Raw genomic sequence first — 26,551 nt, 5'->3', positions numbered from 1 at the left:
TGCCTAGGCTACTGTAAGGGACCATCAATAGTTAAAACCAGTGCACACCGCAAACCTAAGTTTGAAACTCATTATGTTTGGCCTCAAATCCACTCTCTACAAAATAAAAGTTTTGAAATGTGAAAATTGGATCACAAAGGATGATGTGAACTTCCCCATTCTCCAGTAAATAATTGCTAGCAATGAGGTTGTTTGAGGTTTAAACTGCTGACAAGATTTTAAACTCAAATGAAAATCTGATCAGATGTTTTAGAATTGCACATATTACACAATATAGCCCAGATACGGGACTATCTGCCTGGAGGAAGTGACCATTTGCCCCTCATCAGGAGGGCAAATGGTCTCCTTCCTCGAGGGAACTTAGTCCTTTGTTTGGGCTATAATGTTTTTATGACATGTCTCTCTTACTTACATTTGTGGGTTTACATGCAAATGACAATCATATGCTTTATTTCCATGATTGTCTAATATCCATTCAAAAATAGACTAATTCATCATGGAACGATGTGTTGATATACATGTACCGGTATTTAAAACATTGTTATGCAGTTTATCAATTTGTATTGCATAATTTTGCGAAAACCAGATTCCCTATATAAAACATGGTTTGATCATGTTTAAAGCCCAAAGTTGTCAAGTTTGAAATAGTTCCAGGTCATTGTCTGTCAGTCAAATAATGACTATGCAGCCCGCTATGTCAACAACAAGTTATCATCAAATCCTATAGAGTGTGTGATGTTTGATATATGAGGCATGTAATAATATACACACTTTCCATTGCATAATGATGGCATTAATGTGAATTTGCTCATGATGATTATCAAAGTAGAGCTAGAGCCATCGCCACCACCATCCCCGATCACAATGTGAGGAGCTTTGTTTGTCATGCATGTTTTTAATCCAGGGCCTTGAAATGTGAAGTTTTCCACATAAAGGGATTTTGAAAACATTGCTTCAGATAGTTTGCAAAAATTCAGGAACAAATGTTAAAGTGTCTATGAAATGCTCCTTCCCTGATTTTACTTGAATTAAAAGAACTTTAATGGAAGTATTACAGTGGTAATGTGACTGAAAAATTCATACGGCCCGCAAAATTCGTGATTTATCGAGAGAACTCTAGATTGACAATTTTTGCCACAAGCCTGGCACTGGGTAAAACATGGCTATTGGTAGTGGACCCTATTCATATTGAATCTAGGGATAGTGGACAATAAACCAATGATGAAAAGTAAAATGGTTCTCCTCACAAGTAAAAAAGCTTATGATATGATAAAAACAGAGGCCTTATCTCATTACCTCTGTCAGGGGAGGTGTGAAATACTTTATTTATATTTAAAGATCTGGCTATCTTCAGAAAGTGAAAAAAGTTGACCGGTCAGACTTTTAGGAAGTCAGTGTGAATTTCACATTTTTACCCATCTGCTATCCAGCAAATGCTTGTAATAAATGACACCAGAAATGAACACAACGCATCCAGGGACCACAAAGCAGTGATCCAAAAGTTTGTGTGTGAGACCATTTTATCACCCCTTTTAACAAAAACAGATTAATTGACATAGACTGCAAAATGTAAGCAACACCTTCAGATTGAGTAAACCATGATAATTTAATATCTCTTTGTAATTTTTTCTTCTCTCTATGCAGCAAAGTCTCAATGATCTGTCTAAAGAAAATGGAGTTTCCAGGCAGAATTCTAAAAGTTATACAACTAATGGGGTAAGCTACCATCACAAACCATATTTGAATAGTACATGTAAGAGAACATCAATAACCACTTCTGTACACTTTGTCATGTTGGGGGTAATGTTTTGAAATATGCTAAACAACTGCGTGATCTAGTTTTCAAAACTTTACAGTAAATTTGCCACTGCAGGGTTTTAAACAGATGTATTTCCCTTTAATCTTCTTTAAAGGGGCAGTCTTCAATCCCTGGCTTTTGCATTAGCTCTGTTGACACTGAGTATTCAAATAGAGTTAACCCATTGTTTTTCATTGAAATTGTTATCAAGTTGGTTAATTTGCCCATAGATAAAGTTGATAAACAAACTGCCCCTTTTTAAATTAGTAAAAATTTCCCCCAGTGAACTTTAAACCATTCTTTTTTAAGTTCAACAAGAAACAACAGGGGTACCATGGAAATTTTGACATTGGAAAAACAAATCACTTAAAGCTTGCTAGTATTTGATATTTAACATGGCTTCCATCCCAATTGTAACATTACAGCTAAAAATTAAAGTTCCAAGTTTCATAAAAACAAGACAGTGAAAATTTCATTTACTCCATGAGTTTTAGCATGAGTCCAGGACAAGCAGTGTGCCAACAAAATGTTGTAAAAGTATTGAGTCAGAATATCTGTCCCCAAGGCACATTCCACTTAAAGCAAGTGCTTTCAAAGATCCACTGTACAGTTGTTCAGTGTTGTTTATCATGGAAATATCATTTGCTAGTACAAGTAGCATAAGTAGTTTATCTTTGATGTAATCAGGTGAAAGCAGATCCATTGGTCTGAAATCAAGGATTATCACAGGTTTGCCACCTGGGAAGGTGTAATTGCTATCATATCAAATATGTGTTTCTTGCATTTTACAGTTGGTTCAACACCAAAAGAAAGAGAAAAGCACAATAAAAAATTAACTTTCAACACCCAGGGATGACACTGTTATGAAAAGGATACATAGCATGCTACTGTGCTGTGACAATAGAAGCAACACAGACGACAAATGGTGACAATGATCAAGCCAAATGCTCTAATAAGGCACATCTAAAAGCAATTTTTGGAAAAATTACACCACCCTTTTGAATTATGTTCATTTAATAAGTTTTGACACTGATTTTTCCTGCAATCTAAATGTTCTTGGTCTTCTCATTACCTTTCTATGCAAGTTGACGGGCCAATTTTAGCTCTGGTAAAACTTTTTATTCCACGGGTTTTACAAGCAATGTATGCAGTACTATTAAACTCTATAGCAGGAATAATAGACTTATTTGATACTGGTCAGGGGGCACCAGCTTGTTCATCACAGTTCCTGTAAACCGGTCCACATTCATTGATGACATTGGGTTTGGGCCAAACCATGTTGGTGAAAGGGTGGAACACATTGGGTATCTCTGGATACATGTATCTAGCACCTGTATTGCTAGCTCTTTGTCTAACAGATGTTTTATTGTTATGTGAATTTCATTGCCAATACAGAAACAAACCTCAGTGGTTCCTTTGAAGGACAACAATGGCAAGTCTGGCAGGGTCACATTCAAAGAACCAATCAACAATGACAGGGCAAACTCTGCTTTGTCTAATGGACCAATCAGGAAGCCAGCATCAGATATAGCCAGCCAATCAGGAGCGAAGGCAGCACAATGCAAACCACAACAGTATCCTTCAGAAGATGATGACTGTTTTGTCACTGGTGTCATCAAAGTGAACAAAGCAAAGCCTGCCAGTGGTGTCATAAAGATAACATCCCATAATAACGTTGCTCCTCCTGCTAGATCAAATAAAATTCAGCTCCTTGGAGAACGTTCAGGCACATCTACCAACAGAGATGGTAGCCGTGCTATGAATGATCCACTCAATCTGCAACAAACATATAGAAAAAAGACTACTGAACATTACCATGCAAAGAAGCCAGAGTATGTAGCCAGTGCCAGTCAGGGTGGACGGGCTGCCAGTAAGCAGTTATCTTTGAAAACCCTACATGAACCATCAAAGCAAATTGAGAAACCAACATGCGAGGTAAACGCCTGTCCACCTGCACCAGTGACCAGTACACGCCATGCTACTGGTGTCAACAGTGAAGAGCAGGACAAATCTGCAGCTGCTATTGAAAAGAAAGAGCAAAATATCAGCAAGGCATCTAAGTCCAGTACGATATCACAAGAAGAAGCAAGAGTTAAGACAGCTACCTCTGCAGATGCCACCGTGAAAACTGCCAGTGCTGCTGCCAGTGGGAAAGTAGGCTCTCATGACCCCAGTTACGGCAACTACTTAGTCTCACAGTTCAACAAGCAAAAGGTAAGCTTTGATCCCATTTGCAAGCAAAAGCGCTGCTGTGTTACTAAATATAGCCGCATGCACACAGCATCAGACACTGCTGCTTGAAATGTGGACAAAATTTCTCAGTGTTGCCTACATTGCTATTGTTGCAGCTTATAAGTCTGAGCCGTTATAACTAGCTTTATTTTTATTTTGTGGTGTTCATCATAATATTGGCAGTCACCTGCACTATATAGTTGTCTTCATAGAATACATTGGAAAAGACCATGCCCTGAATTATTACCAGTATTTCAGGGGTATTCTTAAAAAATAGATTTTCTTTACCAAAATATATGCACCAACCTGACTCAAAAATCTCCAATGCAGCTCATTAGTTTATTCATTTCTCATCTATTCAGTTGTTAAGATTATGGAATGTAATGCTGAAAGATAACATTTGACCAGTCTTTTCTTTGGTAAAAGATTTATTGTATGTCTGAATATGTAACATAAAATTGAGCAAGTCTCCCATTTCATTGGTAGGCCATGCTAAGGTCAATTAATGTAGATTCACTACCTGACAAGGGTGCAAGGTTGCAACAAAACGTCCATGATTTGGAACAAAAGATTGCTGGTCTGAATATCAACATGGATAAACCAAAGCATAAAGAGCAAGAGATGTCCAAAGAAACAGGTGAGCAATCATGTCAATATCTGAATTGATGCCAAAATCTGGACTACCATATTTGTAAGTGACAAATTTACGAGAGTTGAAAAATTGGTCTTTGCCATTAATACTGTTCATTGTGTTTTGAATGCGCTATCACCAGTAATGGCGCTGTCTGTCCAGTGACCTTCCTTTTCTCAAACCTAACCATTTAACTGCAGTGACATCTTTTGCAAAATAGTTTCAATTTCATGATGTTTGCCACTATTTGGCATAAAATGTGGAAAGTTTTCACTCATTCAAATTAGCCTGTTGTTCAGTTCAGCAGTCAGAGAAGTGTTCAAATATTTTTTACGTCAACACAAACTTAAAATTTCAGTGATTCAGTATATGTTGTCATCTTCTAATTATTTTATTGAATGTTGGATACCTCTTGATCAAACCGATACATTTGTACAGATTTAAAGCAGGCAGGAGGTGAAATAATTCACTTGTAAAAGTTTCACATATCACTGCAATGACCTACAGTTCAGTTCAACGGTCAGGCCATTCTATGTCTATTCTATATGAGGATCCTACATTGTATTGATGTTGAATGTATGATTTTAACATCAAAGGGGGCTTCCTATAACCTTGTTGCAGGTTTCCTCTTTAGCACCATGTCTTTGAAACAATATCTGTCAATGTGTTGATTGAAAATGTGTGTAGTACTGTTGGTAGAACAGTCTTAACATTACAGATATAAACAGAGACTGTCCGTATGAGAACTTAAAGTTGCAAATACAGAAACAAAAAATATCTGTACTGTTTGTTTATCTTTCATATGATTAATCCTGTTTGCATAATGATTTTCTTCATTTCAGCAGTGAGTGGTTTCAGACCAGCAAGTGCATTGTTCAGTCAGCATGGTAAGCCAAGTCATGCCGGTCCCATGGATAAGTTTGTTGTCAAACAACAACCACCTCACCTCATCCCAGCACCTCAGTATGAACCCGGGTATATGAGTCAACAGTATGCTGGTAAGCATAGTGGGCTTATCTTGAATAGAGCACTTTTCTGACAAAAGTGTAAGACTTTTTGGATGTTTTTAGCTCAAGTAAACATTTTGGGAAATATCTTCAAGTCAGCGCAGTATCATTGTATCAGTATACACAACAGAGATATTGATGTAGTGGTTTTGGGGTATGTGTGACGTGTGAACCAGAAATCAAGTTTTCTGCAGTTGTAAAGTGGAAATGTAATACCTGTGTTGTGTCAAAGTAATTTTTATTTTACAGAAATGTGCAATTGCATTATACCTCTTTCATCATACACTTAAAAAATTAAGCTTTAGAAAGATGACACAAAGATGACACACTATCTCAAAATACATGATGAGATCATACCATAGTTTCTCTACTGTCCATCATCATACCAACTATTATTTAGCTGTTTCTGTACCAAATTTTGGTAAGAGCCACCTGGTGAAATACTGTCAAGGGGTGAAGCTATTTTGGATGTAGCATTTAAAACTGGGGTTTCTAACTTGCTGGTAGGTGACTTGCATACATTCTGAAGCTATGTTGAATTCAGTTTAAGTTGAGTACTTACCAGTGATAGTAACCCAGTATGCAGAGTACATGTGACATAGTAATTGACATCTAGAGACATGACAGCCATCTCTGTTATCCACTGTTCTATGTACTTAACACAGCCAACCCACAACTGCAGAGTCTGTATGGAGGTAGAATGACGTCAGCAAGGCTGAGACAAGTTACTGCAGTCACCAGGGATGCAATTGACAAGCTACACAAGTAAGCAATCATATTCTGTACTCTTATCAGCATTATCAACAGCCCTTGACTCTTTATGTATGTCTCATGTATGTTGATAAAAGTTTTTAGAATGTTTTAATGTGCCACTGTCACAAGTTTGCTTAGGGGTATGCCTGGCCAAGATGTCAGAAAAGAACAAAGCCAGATGAAAAGTAAATAAAGCTGGAGTATTGGGAAAAGTGAGAAAAACACAGTGACAAATTGGTCTAAAACTTACAATATGTACACAATATTAACCTTAATAATACAACAAATATTTCATGTAAATTACAAGTAAAATATGTCAGGTTACTCCACAGTCCCTCTATCCACCGGTCTGGAAACGCTTATTGTAAAAGGTGTTAATCATCTAGACCGCACAGCCAAAGCGCAACACGGTCACGTGATACCAGTGCGTCGCTTGGTTTTGACCTCTGTGTCACGGCAGACGCTTGTCCTGTCGAATCTTCACTATTTTTGGCACTATAAAGTGTTCTCTGCATCTATCTTGGACACCAAGACAGAAATAACGATATCCCGTAACCGGTGTGTGTTTTTCGTGATCCTTCTTCCATCGTAAATTATGATAGTGTTCGATAATTGCTGGGGTTGATCGCTTCGAGTGTGTTGACAAGCACAAGATACGGCTGGAATCACACCGGAAAATCTGTCGTCCCTTTCTCTTGCAAGGCTAGTAGTCAGTGTCTCCAAATATGATCTAAATATGTTTTCTGTGTAATATTCTGTGAAATTATGTCTGTTAACTGAGCAGAATGGGAAGACAACTGCAGAAATGGATAGAACAGTGCGTCGCCATTTTGTTTTTCGATCGTGATCATAATGCAACCATAATGTGTCGTCCCTTTCAAGCTTTATCTAGAGGGGCAACGTTACCCATTTAATGAAAAAATAAATTGTTTAGTGTTTCTAAAGGGAACAAGTTGTAATGTTTTGTGATATTCTGAAAATAACAACCCACAAACGTCATGTTTTTGAACGATCACATTGCGGCTGTCATAGGATCGTGGGGTAGCGACATTGATATAACGGCCAGTTGAACATTGTCGGTGTCCTTTGTTAAGGTGTGAATTGTGTGTTTGTTCATATCACAGAGTGTCACAAAGAAACCAGCCACGTTTCCAGACCGGTGGATAGAGGGACTGTGGTTACTCACAAATATTTGCCTGTGACAAGTCTGTCCAGCAATTCGGCAGTCCCTTGTCTTTCTTGACGTGTGTACGTTGACTTGCCATAGACACAAGTGTTGAGCTTCAACTGTCCTACATTACCTTGGAAAGGGTCACTGAGACTGGCTGCAGCCTCTGTGGACTTGACAAAGTGGCTTGTAAAGTCAACTCAGGTTCAGTTGACTGTGACCACACAAACTTGGCAAGCTGGTAATTATGGCTCAGCACACTTAGAGGACAGGCAACAGTTCAGCAATAACACACAGAGACAGCACAGACAGATTGACAGACACAGCGGGGTCAGCAAAGCACATGTCTGTTGTAGCCTTATATCACAAGTGTCTTGCTGTTAAAAAGTGAAGTCAGACTCACGGATTTCATATTTGCAAACTCGATTCTGGTTGGTGCCATGCCAACAGGCACCTCAAAGTTCACAAAATAAACCAAAGTGTGAGAGCCATGTCAAATGGAAATGCTATCTGATAGATAATTATGGACTGTACCATGTTTGAACATTAAAGTCTTCTGTAAGCTCATTTTTCCGTTGTAGCCTATGATTTGTAATTTTATAACCGGATTTGATGTTACTGTATGAGCATGTTCTACAAGTAGATATTAGAAATATTCATCACTTTTCTTATCTATTTTCATCTATTTTTTGATGGAGTGAATATTTTCAATCACTCATTAGCTTAGGGTAATATATACTTTTAAACAGAAAGTTTGAAATTTTTGCCCAAACTTTCCTCAAGGAAACTTGAAATCTTCCATTTATGCAATCAACCATAAAAATCAAGGGTCATATTGCAAACTTTGGAATGAAGAAACAAATTACCTAAAATTAGTAATGTTTGAAATTTAAAATACGGTAGGTACTGTACTCTATTTTAACTCTTCAAGGCAAAATTTATTTTTATATTTTCACTTAAAAACAAGACTGTGAAACGTCACCTCCTCAACAGGTTTCAAAATGAGTCTGCACAGTCAAGCAGTACCAGTAGATCAAAAAAGTATATCTGAAGCACATTCTACGTCAAGCATATTTCAAGATGTCACACAATATGACAGATATCTCAAATGATTTAAATTAGGGATAATGATGCCAAAAGATTGTGACTTTGTCTCTTTGAAAAGTGAGAGAAATATAAAAACACAGAGAAAATTTAAATACACTCATGATTTCGTACTTGATAGAATAAATTGTACATGTGTTTCAAATTTGATGTCTGGCCATTACAGGTCACTGGAAACATGCCCTAAAGAAGACAGTGAACTGGAAGATCCCAGCGGTTTAAGAGTGTCCCTGATGGTACATCAAAGACAGGCACTGGCCTGGTTGTCATGGAGAGAACAACAGCATCCATGTGGTGGTATTCTCGGTAAGGCCTTTTTGAAATGATTCCAAATCATTATTTAAAAACATATTGTCTTTCTATTTCTGGAATGCAGTACTATATCATCAAAGTGAATCTCAGCTGTGGTGATCACTTAGGGAATATTAAAATGTGTTCTAGCTATTATTTCTAATAGAACCCTGGACAAAAATAGAAGTCCTTTGCCTAAAACATCAAAATGTTTGGTCAATTCAAGCAATATTCTTAAAAATGTTATTTGACACTTATAAACACAACCTAACCAATGATATCCAACGTTCATCAGATGTAGACTTCTGAGGTGTCATCAGTGGAAACAATGTTACTACTATATTCAATTGTTCAGGTTCTCAGTTCATGACATTTGTGATGCCAACTGCTAAATGCAGTGTATCTTTGATTTGACGAGACAGTCTGGTACTCACTACTTTAACACTGGCTACCAGACAAAATAGGTAACGCATAGCAACTTGGTTGGCAACATTGTAAGTTCATTGTCCTTTTATCTTACACAGCTGATGACATGGGTCTTGGTAAAACACTGACAATGATATCATTGGTGATGAAACACAAAGAAATGATGAAAGAACAGGATGATACATGTAGCAAAGGTATAGATGAGATTTCATCCCGTATCTTATTGATGATGGTGTACATGTCATTCAACCTTTGTATGATATCAAACATGCAAACTATGAAAATAAGGCATTTTGAGAATTTGCAAGAGAGCAGATAGTTTGTTAACTTGTTCACTAATTTTTGAGCTATGAATGATGATTGACAGCTGTATGAAAATGCTGGAGATGAGTCAGTGCTTGTCTGGTTTCACTTTGTTGTTGATATGTATCAATAGCTGTTTTCTGACCTATTCCAAAATCATGCTCATCTGGTGTTCTTTTCCCACTTTGGATCTTGAAGTTCAGTCATTGACAATGTACAACAAGTTGAAAAGTTGATTTGTTTACATGCTGCATGCTTTAGGGGAACATATGAATAAAACACATGTCAAAGGTTACAAGTTTTGTTGCTTCTACAAGCAAAGTACCCTGAGATGGTAAAACATTACAAGTTACAAGCTAGCAAGCTGGGTTGCTTTTTAACAGTCCGAGAACTGTAAGAATTTGTTTTCAAGTCTGTATGAATTCTGTGTATTGAAAATCCCTTTACAGCATCAGAGTGCTCTGACTACATCAAGTCAGATGCCACCCTGGTTATCTGTCCAGCGTCACTCCTACATCAGTGGAAGAAAGAAATAGAAAATAGATGTAAAAGAGGAAAACTGGACATCTACATGTATCATGGTCCTTCCAGGGAGAAAAATGCCAAGCAGTGAGTAGTGTACCAGTAGCATATTTTATATCCACATAAATGCCCATGCTCTAGAAAGCCCACATCCTCAAGTTTCACTGACAGTTTCAAATCAAGGTGATGTTCAGGCCAGCCAAATTTTTCAGGTTCATTCTACAGTTTATGCATTCAACATTGACATTATGCATTCAACATTGACATTCAGCACATTTCACAATGTGGTATATGTTGCACTTTTCTGCCTTCTTTTAGAAGACAGTGAAACCTATCATATTTAAACATGTTTGGAAGAGGTCCGTGTAGGAATCCACCCCATATTTCTGTGAAAATTACATGCCCTGGATCCTAAGCGTTTACATGGATAAATACAGTAGTCTTCCTTTAATGAGTTGTCGCTTAGTGGTTACAGTAAAATGCTGTTATTCAACTATTGATACTTGGAAAGCATTATTCAAAATCATGTTTTAATATCACTGTTTGCACAAACTGATCCTTGTAACTCCACTGAATGTCATGCCCCCAAGCATCAACTGGTGAAGTATACTGTGTGAAAATGGATCAAATTTCCATTTATGTTGTGCTGTTGGTTTTTATGGTCTGTGCCTTCATCATGTGCATAAAAATTCCTTTGCTACTAGGCCTATTCCAGAATAAAATGTCGCACTCTGACAGTTTCAATGTTCTGTGGGAAGCAGATACTGAAGAATTACTACAGTGTACCAGTATAAAAACAAACGTGTATGTGAACATTTGCACAAGAAACGTATGGTTCTGTGTATATTTATACATTTTTTTTATAGCTTCAATTGGTCCATTTGAATTCAAGGTTTTACGTATTATGTACTTGTATGGTTGTGTCAAAGTGAGAAATTTTCAAGTTTTGGTAAACTTTGTAATTTCAGGTTAGCTAGATATGATGTAGTGTTGACAACCTACACCCTGGTCAGCAAAGAAATCCCAGTTGTCAAAGATGACAAAGCTGATGATCCGGTGACGGTAAGTCAATTGTACTATCCATTCAGAATGGTATCTGTGAAAGCTGCCTCCATTTGCCCATATTCTGTATGGCTTCAATTGGAGTCGGAAAGACAGTTCTACTGATGATATACCCATACAAAGACCTACATTTTTCTAATTTATGGTACATTTCGATCAGGGACCGTGGATATGTTACATGTAAATTAAAACATGTACATGACAAACAGAACTTGTGATGGTTATTCATGGTCCAGCTGAATGTCCCTGATATTTTCAGTTTGGCTTAGTTGTAAAACCTCCCAGACATCTATAAAACAAGATTTGGTAACGTTATTGAAATGGTCTGGGTTTTTCTTGATATTTGTCAGGATGATATAGCACCAAGCGAGAAGCTCTGTGATAAAACAACACTTCTAAAGATCGGTTGGCAGAGAATCATCCTGGATGAAGCCCACAACATCAAGAATCACAAATCTCTAACTGCCAAAGCTGTGTGTAGATTGAGAGCCCAGAGTAGGTGGGCAGTGACAGGCACACCCATACAGAACAACTTGCTAGATATGTATTCACTCTTAAGGTATGGAAATTTGATATCATATAAAAATGTATCACAATTTGTAAAATCGACTGGACATTATGGTCTGAGCTCATAGTTATCTTTGTTTTCATGTAACACTCATTTGTGAAATAACATGCAACTAGACATGCTTCAAAACAAGCTAACGGGATCGTTTGTATGCTGAAGGTCAGGACACAACATTGTAAGTTTCAGTTTCTGTTACCATGTGAAACATTTCATTTGAAGTCTGGCGGTTATGTATCTTTTTTCCTGCAGATGCTCAGAAGCAAACTTTCTTAACTGCAACAGTCTGCAATTGAAATTCTCCTTTTCTGTAGTACAATAACAAGATCTGTGGTGAAACATACTGTGATATAGACTGTTGCTCTGACACAAGATTGTGTTTTTTTCCACAGATTTCTACGCTGTTCACCATTCGATGAACATCTGGTTTGGAAGAGATGGGTTGATAATAACACAGGTATAACCTTTGTCAATGATGATAAGTCTTGTAGCTTATAGAAGGCGTAAGCTGTCTGGTGTGTATGGGCCAGTCATTTTTCTGTTCACAATCAGTTATTTTAGCCTCAAGTTGTGATTATCAGTAATTTATTCAGGGTCAGTGTAATGACAAATTTTAGTATCGAGATAAATCAAGATACATATCGATGTTTTTTTTGGTTCTGAGTCAATCTTTTTTCATTCCTTTTGTAAGCTGTTTGTAATATTAAAGGTGAAATGAATCATGTGCATTGTGAATGTATGAGGAAACCTTTCATGAGATTTCACCTTACATCAACTTTTCTATACTGAAATTTTTGTAACAGCTCTCAAAGAAAAGTACAATGTGGCATGATTCTGGCTTTGCACCATCAGAATTGTTTTTTTTCCTCAGCATTAAAGAGCAATCAAATACAAACTCCTTGTGCCAAAATTTTCATGATTTAACATAACTCAATCACCACTTAGTCTAATATACCCATCATGGTAAAAGAGCTATGTATATGTTAGCTATACATGTAATTACTTATGGAATGTCATAATTATGTACTATGCAATTTTTGCAAGTCAGGTAAAACATACCCGGGGCCACCCTTGTGGAAATTAGTGATTTGATCTTCTGAAACAGGCGACTTGTATAGATTGCATGCCATTCCATTCTAATACATGGACTATGAAAAACTATTTATTTTCTCAGACCATCTGGAAGATTTCCCTGTCGCAGGTAATTTTTTTGAAAATTTTTCTGATTTTGCAACCGTTTCTACCTTCAGATCAAGGCTCCACCAGATTAAACACCTTGGTGAAAAGTTTACTTTTGAGAAGAACAAAAGACCAGAAAGGTTCAAGTGGACAGCCATTGGTAAGTCTTACTGTGGATAAGTTAATGCAATCTCCAGTCAGGTATCACTCTCTCCACCCTTCATGACATGTTGAAGACACCCCATATTTTGAATGGGATATGCTGGTTCCATGAAAAGATTTGAACTTTGAAGCAAAGTTGTTGATGTCCTGGAATGTAAAATTATCCTCTAGAAATTCAGTTAGCCACCCATGATGTGAAAAGCTCAACTTTACCAGTGTGTAGTCATTGATATATCATTTTGACTAGTGTGCAGTCATTGATATATCAATTTGATTAGTGTATAGTCATTGATATATCATCTTTAAGTGTGAAGTCATTGATATAATCAATTTGATTAGTGTGTAGTCATTGATATATCAACTTTAAGTGTGAAGTCATTGATATAATCAATTTGATTAGTGTGAAGTCATTGATATATAAACTTTAAGTGTGAAGTCATTGATATATCAATTGGACTAGTGTTTAGTCATTGATATATCAACTTTAAGTGTGAAGTCATTGATATATCAATTGGACTAGTGTTTAGTCATTGATATATCAATTCGACTAGTGTAGTCATTGAGATATCAATTTGACTAGTGTACAGTCATCGATATATCAACTTCAGAGCAGTCATTGATCAACAGACTTCAAATGTTCTTGAGATACTGATGGCAAAGTTCGAGAAATTTCCTTGAATGTTCAGTGACTGTGAATGAATCAACCAGTTTCTAAGTATGTTATGACTCTAAAGAGGTATACCATGTTATGACTCTAAAGAGGTATACCAAATATTTTTAACCGAATTGGAAAATTCAGTTTGACCTCAGCAAAATGTCTGTGATCAGTTTAACATTGACTAGTAAAACCATGAGTAAATATACTTTTTGTCTGATCTGTATGTTGTATACTATTCTGACAAAAATTCACATGGTTTTTCTATGATGTTACTCTGAAAAATATATCATGATAACAAATGTGTCCTTTTCACTTGCAAATATGCTAATTTATTTGTTTTATTATTTTCTTTATTTTTGTCAAATGTAGGTTTCTCTTCCAGAGAAATTTAGCACAACTCATGAAGTACAACTATCTGATAAAGAACAAGATATCTATGATCAGCTCTACAAACAATCCAGGTACACAGATTCCACATACTCAACTTTTCAATACACTGATATGAAACTAGTCACTCTGTCAGTTGAACCTTCCACCCCTGTTTCCATGTATATAGACTCACCAGCCTTCCTGGAAACAATGAGAATAATCTTTACAGCCCTGATAAGGGTTTTGCGGACCAAGGTTGTACGGCGGAAGGGCCCGAGCGTGCGAGGGCCCTTACGCCGTACGACCGAGGTCCGCAAAACCCGTATCTGGGCCGTAAAGGTTTAATCATATACCTTATTGAACGGTTGTGATATGTTTCAGTATTTATCAATAAAATTTTGTTAAAGTTATGGGCGTAAATTAAAAAAAAACATGAGCCACGCAACTATGCGGAGTAATATGTACGATGTTGTCATTTGTTCTGTTGTGGAACGCATCACGAGCTTGTACTATGCGAACGCCAATGTCACTACAGAATGAGCACAGATGAGTAGTTGATCTTGCTCGTTAAAATACACTTTCTCAGCAAAACATTGAGAGGAGACTATCAAGCACTTGTTTTAACCCTTTCACCCCCAGTTCCCTGTGTATAGGTCCAACTTGACCATAGAAAACAATGGATTTGGGACAAACCATGGTCACGTCGTGGTGAAAAGGTTAAACCAATTTTGATCGGAATAAGATTCGAACTGTCTACAATTTGCTTCAAAACTACGAGCAAAGCGCATAGACACGGGTTCGAATCTCGTACTGATGTGCTTTCAAATGGAATGTACGTGGATAGCAACGCGCGTAGCAACGACAACGAAAAAGTTCGAAAAAGCGCGCACACTACCTTATTTGGGCAAAGTGTGCCTGGGCGTGATACGGCAACTTATTACACACCTGTAAGAGTGCCTTTTCCCATAGATTTACACGGGCACGTGAATGTAGGTATATGATAATATACCATAGTGAATCCATGAAGGTGAAATTGTGCACTTGGAGAACACTGGACCCAATCTTCACAAAGAAAAAAGCAGTTTCTTAGGACCCTTCCCCACTAGGTTTGTGTAGCAGTTTATAAATTCTTCAGGTTTGCTGATTTGTAAAATTGTCTAGTGTGGGTCCAGTATTTTGCAGTCTTCCTGGTTTAGTTTCAGTAGAAGTGACTCTGTGTATGTTTTACTACAGATTAGTGTACTTACAAGGAGGTCGGTACAAACAGACCATTTACATGTAAAGTTTCTGTAGCGGCTGTAACTTTTGATGATTTTTCCCTCTATTGTTGTTTGGTATCTGTCAACTATTTCTTGCTCTACTCCCTAATGCATGCAGGGGAAAACACAGTATTCAGCTTGTCAACTCAGCCTGTACATGTGTAAACTGTATTGTTATTGTTGACAAGTGAATTCTAGTTTGAAAGTATGCAAACGTCAGATCTAACAGTGCACTTTACAAGGATACAGGTTATATTGACCAGCTGAATGCTGGGTGTTTCAACATTCTTTCAGGAGTAGAACAAGAACTTGATGTTGGCATACAGTTCACAAATAGTGAAAAAAATGTCAAAAGTTATAGCTACTAGCCCTTTAATATTTGCTCCCTCACCCAATTTAGAAATACCACCGATTTAATGACTAAATTTTCACAGTCTGTACCTTGCTGCATTTCCGGTACCTATTCCGTGCAGAAATTAATGAACGATTCCAATGCCTTGAAAATATTAGCGAAAATTTTTGACTCTCAGATAGAGAAAGTGTGAGTACATCGTGAATGTCTCCAGTAAGATAAATATTGGCATTGTGCCAGCACCAAGGAATGTCCAAAGTAGATATGTACTATGTATTTATTGTAGTTTCATTTCAAATTGTAAATTGCATTTTTCTTTGTACTCAGAGCAACTTTTCAGGACTACTTGAAAAAGCAAGAGGAGAAGGAAGCTATAAAGTTAGGAGCACCAAGTCATAATTCTGGTAGTAACGTTTACACTGATGGCAATCCGTTTGCCAAGACAGGACTGAACAACAGTGATGCAAAGAATGGAAACAGTGGTAGCGGTGTCAAGATTTGTCTCAAAGACAGAACTGTCAATTTTACCGCAATGTTGGTGTGGTTGTTGAGACTGCGTCAGTGCTGTGGACATCTCAGCTTATTGAAAGAGGTAAAAAAAGTCCATCTCCAGTTTTTCAACAATACCGAAGGTTTTAACCTTCTCACCCCCATTTCCATGTGTAGAGGTCCAACTGCCCTGGAGAAAAAAAGTGGAATTGGACTAAACCATTCTGGTGAAAGGGGAACTCCTCGTTCTCCCAAGGGATGATAGTTCTTGACAATTGCCTGGTTGAATCTAGTTGACAGTATGCCCTACTCTCTGTGAACTTAGATTTCAAACTATACAGGTACTACTCAGATTCTATTTAACTTGACATGTCAAATACTGAATGTCCATCAATTGTCCGAGTATGAATATTATTTGTGCAATACAAATTGTGAACTTGAATTTATAAGAATTTTTGGAGGTGTCATTGGTAGAAAACAGACCTCTAAAAAATTCAATTTGTTACAAGGGGAATCTTTGTCTGTGTGTCTGTAGGTAATACTTTGAAGGGCCCTTACATCCGATATGTCAATTCTTCACTTTTGCCATAATTTCTGAAAACTAATTAGTTTTCTTCTCCCGATGCATACTTACCAGGCATTGGATGTTGAAAGTTGTGAAAATGAAGGTGTTGAAATCTCCTTGGTTGATCAGATGAATGATCTGTCCATTATTGACGATGATGAGCCATCGGCCAGTCAGCTATCTGATGAAGCCACGGCAACATTTTCTGAAGTATTTGACGTAGGAGCCATTAGTACCAAGGTAACTGATTTGACTGATCATATAGTTCAAATCACTCTGTGTTGATATAGAGTTCATAGCTCTGTACTTTAGTATTCATAGTCAACTATTCACTCTCTTTTCAGGCCAAAATGATTTCTTTCTTTAGAAATTCCTAAGGAATTTTAGCAAGCAACAAGACAATGTGAAATCTGATTTGTGAATTGAGGAATGTAGTAAACTACTGTTGTAGATGAATACTGTGTTCACAGATATTGATGTCACAGGCTTTATACTGACTTGATATCTGAAACTCAGTATTCGATTTCATCAATCATTGGATTCATTGATTTAGTGTGCAAATTAACTGATAATGAGTCATTATCAATTATATTATATGGCTTCAAATGGTGCACGACTGATATACAACTAATATATTGGGTTTGCATGCGTCAATATAACTTTGCTACATCTTAAATGATTTTGCATCCAAAAAAGTGCTTGTTACATGTACAGATCCATTACCAATAACTTCTGTGGCATTTCCCAAAGTTTTTGTCTGTGTAAAATGCAGTTCTATGTTCTACTCCTAATGTGTAGTGTTTATCTTGTCAACAAGGCCTTGCATTTATGTGCATACAGTCCATTGATAATATTGGCTGTGTGACCAAAAGTTATTCATGAACAAGAGCATTGTATATAATAAATAATGCATTGTGTTAGCAAACCTGATACTCTGTGTTCCAACATTACTTTAAAGCAAACAAATTTGTTTTATGGTTGAAAATATTAATGAAAGGCTCTCCCATTGTCCCTTCAACCATTGACGTAATCATGCTTCAACCAACAACTTGACCTCTAGCCAAGGATGACTGTATTGAGGTATTTTTCATTTGAACGTATAGATTGAGACTGTAATGGCAAGCCTGAGAGTGATCCGTTCAGACTCCCCAAAGGGCAGACCCATGAAGACAGTCATCGTGTCTCAGTGGACCAAGATGCTTGAAATCATGTCACATCACTTGAACAAATCTGGATACAAGTATTGCACCATCAAAGGGAACGTAACGCCCAAACAAAGGGCAGAGATAGTTGAGACTTTCAACAATGATCCACACGGCCCAGAAGTGATGTTGGTGTCGCTGCGTGCTGGTGGTGTGGGTCTCAATCTCATTGGTGGAAATCATCTATTTCTTTTGGACATGCACTGGTGAGTTTCCAGCCATATGGTCACCCCTGGATTTACTCAGTCTACATTATCTGTTACAGTAGAATGTGCTTTTTCGGTCAATTTTTGTATCCTTAACCCTGTCACCACTATGGTTTGGCCCAAACCCAGTGTTATAAATGATGATATGTAGACCAGTTCACACGGAATCAGGGGTGAGCAGGGTAAAATTTTACCATTCTTCACTGGTCTACTGCTTGTGTCAACTCATTTTTAAACCTGCTGATAATAGTAGTATTTCAGTTACTTGTTTCAGTGAAATTAATCATTTTATTTTTTTCTCATATACAAATACAGAGAGTAGTAGTCATTTGAATTTCAAATTTCAGGTATGGATATTTGCTTATCTGATCACAAATTTGCAGGGTGATCCCTGACATTTATTCTTGATTATGAAAGAAAATGGTTTACAAACTTTCCTTGAGCCAAGTATGGGCAAACGTTGAAAACATATATTTTCAAAGTGCATGTTACCTTCAAGGAGCAGTAGCTGTATCTGTTCATTGTATTTTCATTGTTGTGATTCTACATTGACAGTTCATTTTTCTGCTTGAAGTACATGTTGAAATGCATAGCATTACTCTGGCTGACACTACACATGGCATACAATATGCAATCATGTTGTTGTTTGACAAAATGAATTCTAGTCTGGACTATTTGTCAACGCAAGTGTCAGGCATTGCACACATACAAGGACAGGCTGGATTGACAAGTTGAGCACCATGCAGTCATTAATTTCAAATTAATTTTGGAGTAGAATAAGGATATTTATCTCACAAACGAAACAAAAGTACCAGAAGATTTATTCAAAGTAACTTGTACCAGAGCTCTTATAGAGAACCGTTGCAGGGATACACCCTGACCACGTCAGCCCATGTCATTACTGAATCACACACCAGGATTCCGTTCTGTGTTTAAGGGAATGCACATTCAAATAGATAGATCTGTATGTGTAAATAAGAGTGCGGTCATTATCCTTCTGGAAACAAATATCATAAGTTACCAGTTTCAGAACCTTGGTGAATGACAACGTAGAACTGTTTGTGTTGCTCTTTTGATTGGCATGTCCAAGCATTGGTTAGTGGGGAGGGGGTCTATTGATCAAGTAACCTGACATCTTATTGGTTATGTGGTGTACCTGACCTGTGTTGCTACTCCGTTCCAAATTTTTAAATGTTTCCGTCCACAAGTCTCAAGAAGTTGTTTCACCCATTTTTCATTTACAATCTGTCCTGGAAACTAAACCATAAGCTAAAAACAAATCGCTTTTACCGGTAATTCAAAAAAATACAAACAACACCAGATGCTATTTGAGAATGTTATTTGACACCGATATTATCTGCCTTGTACACAGGAACCCAGCCCTGGAAGAACAAGCATGTGACAGAATCTACAGAGTAGGGCAAAAGAAGGACGTCCACATTCACAAGTTCGTCTGCAAGAATACCATTGAAGAAAATATCCTGAAACTTCAGCAGCAGAAAACTCGTCTTGCCAAGGGTGTCCTGACAGGGTGAGTTTATCATCAGTCATGTCTGGTCTGTAAATTTGATTGGTATTGTAACTTGTTACAGTAGGCAGGAGTGTTCTACACGTTTCAACTGTAAACTTTCGATGTTAACATTATTATTCATATTCATGGGCATATAAACAAACCATTACTGTGTATTTGTGGTCAGTCACATGGTTCAGCTCGCCCTATTAAAATGCAACAGACAGGGCATGGTAATATAATGTAAAGTGTTGGCATATGATTTACGTCTTTGACAAGAGTGATGCATGTATACACATTGTAGCAAGCAGAATCCATATCTTCCTGTCAATCAAATGTGTCGAAGCGATTAGAACTTTCAGTAACGTATTTATTTGCAATTATCTTGATTGACCAAAATGTGCTTCCAACTTGTTACAGTGCGTACCGTATGTATGGCATGTACATGCAGTGTGCATAAGTGGAAAATTATACACTTCTCATTGACTGAGATCTAAATCAATATCAGTTACACTGAGTTGAACTGCTCTTCTTAACCACTGCTAGGTGCATGTGCTAGCTTTGAATTGCCAGTGAAATGTCTGTGCATTGCTGTTTTGGGTTAATAGTAAAAATGCGTTACATCATAAGATTTATGTAGCAACAGAATTCTGCAAACTTTCATCCAAACTAAATAAGCTACAATGAGAAAAATATGAATCACAGGGACAAATGTGTTCATTGTTCTTCAGTGCCATGTGAAATTCTTTCTCAAAATCAACTTTGAACCCAAAATGATATTGATGACAGATGACATAGAATGTCACAAAATAATGCCAGTGCTCCCATATCAAGACAAACTACAGAACCTTATATCTGAAATAATCTTGAACTGATTACTCTTGGTGTCACTGGACTTTTATGCAACTTTTTACATATATTATTACATTATCAGCAATGCTGAAATGTACATTTTGTTCGTATTTTACAATATTTTTATATTTCCTTGCATTCTCTTTCAGTGTTGGTGCAAGAAACCAGAAGCTGACCCTTGCTGATTTGAGATTGTTGTTTGGCGTTTGAAGGTGCACACATTCCATAATTGTGTCTAGTTTGAGTTGGTAGAGCCACCATCAAATCTCAGTATTGTTTGATCACTGCCATTGATAATTGTTAACATAAGTCCAATGGTATTGATGGCTGTTTAATCCAGTACTGTTTTGGCAGTGCCATGATAAGACTTGAACTGACCGTCAAAGTGACATGTATCAGGAGAGTTACCCCCTGCACATTCCACATCTAGACATTTGCCCACCTCCCAGTTGATGCTAGGGTTAGGGTTAGTGTGTGTCAGTTGAATGTCCAGGGGGTGACTGGCCTAGAATCAAGGGACACTTTGTCAGTTTTGTAACATTTTGGAAGTCAGTTATGTTGTTCAGAAACTTTATACTTGACACAAAAGTGGTTGTAAGCATTTACCATTGGCACAGCTTACAGACAGAGTTGAGATTGACAGCAATGCCAGAGTTTCTGGTCTGATCAGAAGTGAAGTATTTACTTAAAACTCAAGGGGTGGTCCGATACAGTACTTACCTTCTATCCCAAAGCGATTGTTGTAGATGCCAAGTCGAAGTGTTTGCAGGAAAGTATAAGTGAACAGGTTAAAAATTGACATAAGGCATAGTGAAATCACATTTACATTGATTACATATGATTTACTTATATCATTTAAAGGTATACAGTCACATGTAATCTAAATATGCCCATATATGGTCAAAGGGGCGTTCCTTGGTATTCAAAATGCCCATGTGAGGGCGCTGTTTTTAAAAAGCAGCCACCCGCTTAAAATCTGTGATTGGTTAGATTTTCTCTTTCCATGGTAACTGGCAAAATTGGAACAGGTGACAGTATACCTTTAAAGTTCATGGTTGACTTGCCAAGAGTATACATTTTGACATTACAAAATGTCAAAAAAGCTCTGAGATTTGTTCCTGTTTTGAATTGCATGGGGACACCTCGAGATAAAGTTGTAATTGTGATTATTACAATGTTTACATTTGACCTAAAAGGTCCTCCACTCTCAAAATTATCATGACACTGAAATTGAAAACTGTTCTGAGATGAGGTTTGAAGATATGGAAACTGAGACCTGATCAGGTTCTGTCTTTTTGCTGAATAGAAATTCTGTCTTCAAAATGTAATTTATTTTATTTTTATTTTGTCATTTGTGTGTTCTTTGAGTCTGGAAATTATGAATATTATATGTGCTGCAAATATTTCTGTCAAGGTGGTGAATGTATTCAGGTTTTCCAAGATTTTTTCCCTTTCATTGCTTAAGATAGAATTTGTTCATAGAAAAATTGACGAGTACAACAGGGTAACACATTGTGATTCGGCATCTGCAAATTTACTGAGAAAACCTTTGAAGTTTGTTGAACTGGCACGGCAAAGCTCAATACAGCAATTCATTCAGCTGTTACATGTAAAGCAAATCTGGGTCTTAAAATGAGATCTTTTCCTTATTTCAGTTGAAAGAAAAATCATTTATTTACAGAACCCAATGCTTGGCTTCATTTTCATCAAAATTTTATTACGGTTGATTGAAAACTAGCAGCTGTGAAACTTTTGAATGAACCAAAAGCAAACAGTGCACAAATGCAATATTCTTATTAATATGGTCAGCGGTTAATGATGGTGATATTGCTGTCATAGCGCTTACCAAATGTAGATTTGTTTAAAGACAGCAAACTACGTTACAAATGAAATTTGCTGCTGACATAATTTGTTGAAGTTTTTCTTTTCTTTTGGCATCTTTCTTTAATAATGCAGCTTGTGTGGTTGGATCCCATGATATGTGATTTTATTGTTCCATCCAGAGAATTTTCATGATTCCTGTAAAAGTAATTTCTGAATGTCTCTTCAAAATTTTCAGACAAACATCAATTTTTGCATATTAATAATGTATCACTGAAGTTTATGATTTGTGAAATTTGTAAATTTTTACAAAAATGTAGTTGACAAATCACTATCACTGACCCTGAATATTAACCAAGTACACAGCAGCCATCAGATGTGAAGTCAAGGAGTGAAAATAGCAATTTTATGGCTTGATTTATTGTCACCGAGAAACATGTAAGGTAGTATGCACCTCGGAAGTGAAAGACTTAAACTTTCCTCAAGGCATCTTTCGAATGTGTTCTTTCAAAATCAAGAATAAAAATTGGGGGTCACATGCAAATTTTAGTACAAGAGAAACAAATTACCAAAGTTTTAAAAACAATATTTGAAATTCAAAATGGCCGCCATCCCTGTGATAACTCTATGGGAGAAAATAAATTGTCTGATTTTCACAAAAAAACAAGATGGGGGAAATTTTTCTTACACCAACAGCTTTAAAATGAATCCCACACAAGTGGTGGATCCCAAAAGAATTGTAAAAGTTCAAGAGTCCGCATATCTGTCCCCAAGGCGCATTCTACCTTAAGGTACGGGACTTCACACAAGGACAAAAATACCAGTACAGAAAATTGTCAATATTGTTATTTATTTTGTCAATTTCTAAACCCAACTTACGAATCTAGTGAATATATTTACAGATTTACAAGGTGCAAATGGAGTAAATAACAATAAAAATGAAATCAAAAATGTCTTCATCTGTATTCACTTCTTTGTTATTTCTAGTTTCCAGTTTACACTTGATTTTTGATTTTATTAATTGCAACTTGAACAAATTGATTCACTCGTAACAAACACAGCCTATCTGACCAATCCAGACAACTGTACTGTACACAGCTAGCGTACTCATTGGCTAAAAGCATTCTTAAAAGATTATTGACATAGGTTTGCACTACTTAAGAGTGACTATTCCCAGAAAAATTATGATGAAATATATAAGCCATTCATGTACTTACAAAAATAATCAATGTTAGGATAGTCCCCCATGTTGAGTGGATTTACACTTCTATACTACCATGTGGTGGTTTTATTATCCCAACATGCCTACATGACACAGCCTTTAAGTCAAACGCAAACCACAGTTTTCACATTTTTCCCTGCATTGACAATATAAGCAATTTATGTACTTACAAAAAAAAGCCTTCAACCATGAAATAGAAGGTACAAAAGTTGTCACAATGTTGCGCATAAATACAATTAATTTCACAGAAATCATAATGGAAAAAAGTAAGAATTATGAATTGTGTAAAATTAATAACATAATATAAAACCATACACTTCTTCATTATTCACAAAGCTTGTAAAACACTTATTAAACACACCTGAGCATCTTTAAAAGCATTGTACACGTCTGACACTTCACAGTACACATGATTGCTGCTGTATTGCTACAAGAAAATGCCACGTTTTCCATCAGTTTTTACATGTAAACCACCGGACTATTCTGTCATGCACAGTGTACATTGACATGCATTTCAGCCCTGGGCCAATTTTCCTTACATTGCCAATGATCAATGTCATGATAGTCTCCATATTGAGTCGGTGTACACATCTAGACTGACAATGTTGTGGTTTATCTGTTCCTGAACTCCCTGGATGACGAAGCCTCAAGTCAAATCATATTAACTAGAGTTTTCGCTTAATTTTTCCCTACACTGACCAGGCAAAAATTAGTTTAAAACCAAAAATATTTCTTATTTCCATATCATACATATGAATCCTAAACTGCAATCTAGGAATATCCATATTTGTATACCTCAACTCATTCTCTGAACACACTTCTCTATACACACATCTGGAACATCATGAAAAGAACATTGGTTTCCATGTCCTGTAGCAATGCCATGTCCTGTCTAAATATTTGCTGTATTGCTTGTAAATCAGAACAGAAGCTGGTGGACACAAAATTGGGATGCAAATATAAGTACATGTTTTGAGTTTGTTATCTGTTGGCTGATAACCATTCAATGTTTTCGCTGACGTTGTAGAATATGAGTGATGGGGCGTGCCCAATCACGTCATATTTCTATCAAAATACATTGTTAAATTATGAACCCTGGCAAAATTTCCTGGCTTTCTGACCACAACAAAAACTTAGTTGCATGTTGGTTAAGGACACCAGGAAATGTATCGGTACACATCATCTCTAACTGTACTTCTCAGACTGTCATTATTCCAATAAATAATTGCATTTTATTGCATTGAATCAACATATGCTTTCAACAAAGCATAAGAATTTGCAACTTTGTCATTCTAAGATTCATAGCTTAACTGAATATAATAGTATATATTGTGTGCGCATTTGAGCAGCAAGAAGATGCTATGGCAGAAAAATTAACATTGAACTTGATGAAAAATACTTATTGCTACATTGAAAGACAATCAACGCATAATGATATATCAGGGAATACACTAAAGCCAGCCACTATAAGATTTGTTTCAGGTACTGTAATTGGACCACAGGCAATCTTAAAGTCTGGGTGTAAAATTACACCACCCTTGGATTTTTGAAGATCTTTCTGTTTCAGATTCAGCATTTGTTTCAGATTCAGCACTGTCTTTCAGATACTCTTTTGTTCTGAGCAACAGAAATGTTTCAAATTGTCATGGATTTTACCGGTAATGTGGTAAGAAGTAAGCAATGCAGTTTTTTGTATTCGGTTTGTGTGTGTCTACATAACAGCACTGGGCCCCATCACACGTATCATGATGCATACAAGTTTCTACAGTACATCAGCGCTAGCTCATCTACAGCCGATTCTGCAGCAGAGAGCAACAAATCAGTGAGAGTTCCACTTTATGAACTTCACTGGTGTTCTGAGCAGTCCATGGTCAGTATCAGACTTTCACCCCATCATACTGAATTGCAATACACCGTTGCAAATGGCAAAACATAATGTCAGTCAAGTGTTATGTTGTGTTGCTGATATCAAAACTTCAATCAGTGTCCATACACTCAAAATTGCCAAAAATTCCAGGTCTTTTCAAGTACATTTTGCAGTCCACAATACCTTTTACCCAAGAAATCATTTACACAATAATATTTTTATATACCATTTTAAATATCATTTGATGATATCACGATTGATCTTGTCATTTTTGAAAATTGTGGGTGGATTATTAATTTTCAAAGACTTTTCATTGGGGTTTAAAATTCAAGGACTTTTATGGACTTTCCAGGAATGTATTGACCCTGTTCAACAATACATTTGTCAAATGTTTTTCCACATGCAGTTATTTTCAGCATTACAGAAATAAAGTAAGATCAACTCAGAACACTTCCTATGATTTCTGACAGAATGGAAATGCACAGACATGATATAAAAAAGCATTCTCCAGCCTAAAACTTCTTTGTGGAGATCTAGTTAATATTGCAGTATTAGAATAGCAGTATCTTGAATTATTCCTGTAGCCATTGGATTAGACTTAAAGATCTGTCGCTTGAGGGCGCTCTCCATGCGATAGGATAGGTATAGAGTCTACCATTGGATCACATGTCCAAACACAATCTCTGTGAAATGACAGTAGAATTCTACTTTGAGTTCCCAGTCTTCATCTATCCATAGAATATAATATTATTTCGAAATCTTCCAAGATTCGCTGTCAATCATAGTGTTGGTTCATATGCGGACCAGAATCTGAAGAAACATTTCCATGGATTTCTATGGTGGATTGTTGGATGGACTCCTATCGCAGGAACGGCGTGACATGGAACATATAACATCTAGTACAAACTCTGACTGGCTTCATGACTCCGTATCTTGGCAAGGGTACAGAGTTGGCTGAGCAACGTCCACAGAATAT

The 26,551-nt window shown here is 36.8% G+C and overlaps 2 protein-coding genes across 2 annotated transcripts in view; one reads left to right on the top strand and one right to left on the bottom strand.

Annotated features, from left to right (window-relative positions):
• LOC139119762 (transcription termination factor 2-like) overlaps positions 1-23,441 on the top strand; it is a 26,680-nt gene extending 3,239 nt beyond the window's left edge. The window contains exons 5-22 of the mRNA XM_070683649.1: positions 1,645-1,716; positions 3,194-4,012; positions 4,517-4,667; positions 5,504-5,659; positions 6,334-6,433; positions 8,860-8,999; positions 9,509-9,604; positions 10,163-10,322; positions 11,204-11,297; positions 11,648-11,856; positions 12,255-12,319; positions 13,113-13,201; positions 14,231-14,322; positions 16,169-16,433; positions 16,968-17,135; positions 17,999-18,303; positions 19,676-19,834; positions 20,815-23,441. Coding sequence (XP_070539750.1) covers positions 1,645-1,716; positions 3,194-4,012; positions 4,517-4,667; positions 5,504-5,659; positions 6,334-6,433; positions 8,860-8,999; positions 9,509-9,604; positions 10,163-10,322; positions 11,204-11,297; positions 11,648-11,856; positions 12,255-12,319; positions 13,113-13,201; positions 14,231-14,322; positions 16,169-16,433; positions 16,968-17,135; positions 17,999-18,303; positions 19,676-19,834; positions 20,815-20,875 — 3,201 coding nt within the window. The 3' untranslated portion in view covers positions 20,876-23,441. The remainder of the gene's footprint in view (positions 1-1,644; positions 1,717-3,193; positions 4,013-4,516; positions 4,668-5,503; positions 5,660-6,333; positions 6,434-8,859; positions 9,000-9,508; positions 9,605-10,162; positions 10,323-11,203; positions 11,298-11,647; positions 11,857-12,254; positions 12,320-13,112; positions 13,202-14,230; positions 14,323-16,168; positions 16,434-16,967; positions 17,136-17,998; positions 18,304-19,675; positions 19,835-20,814) is intronic.
• The window catches only part of LOC139119763 (lateral signaling target protein 2 homolog), a 44,702-nt gene continuing 41,470 nt past the window's right edge, over positions 23,320-26,551 (bottom strand). Inside the window, exon 12 of the mRNA XM_070683651.1 lies at positions 23,320-26,551. Coding sequence (XP_070539752.1) covers positions 26,435-26,551 — 117 coding nt within the window. The 3' untranslated portion in view covers positions 23,320-26,434.

Source organism: Ptychodera flava, chromosome 20 (genome assembly GCF_041260155.1).
Source record: "Ptychodera flava strain L36383 chromosome 20, AS_Pfla_20210202, whole genome shotgun sequence".
NCBI lineage: Eukaryota > Metazoa > Hemichordata > Enteropneusta > Ptychoderidae > Ptychodera > Ptychodera flava.
The sequence above is the reverse complement of the archived record's forward strand: the minus strand, read 5'-3'. Positions and strand labels throughout refer to the sequence as shown.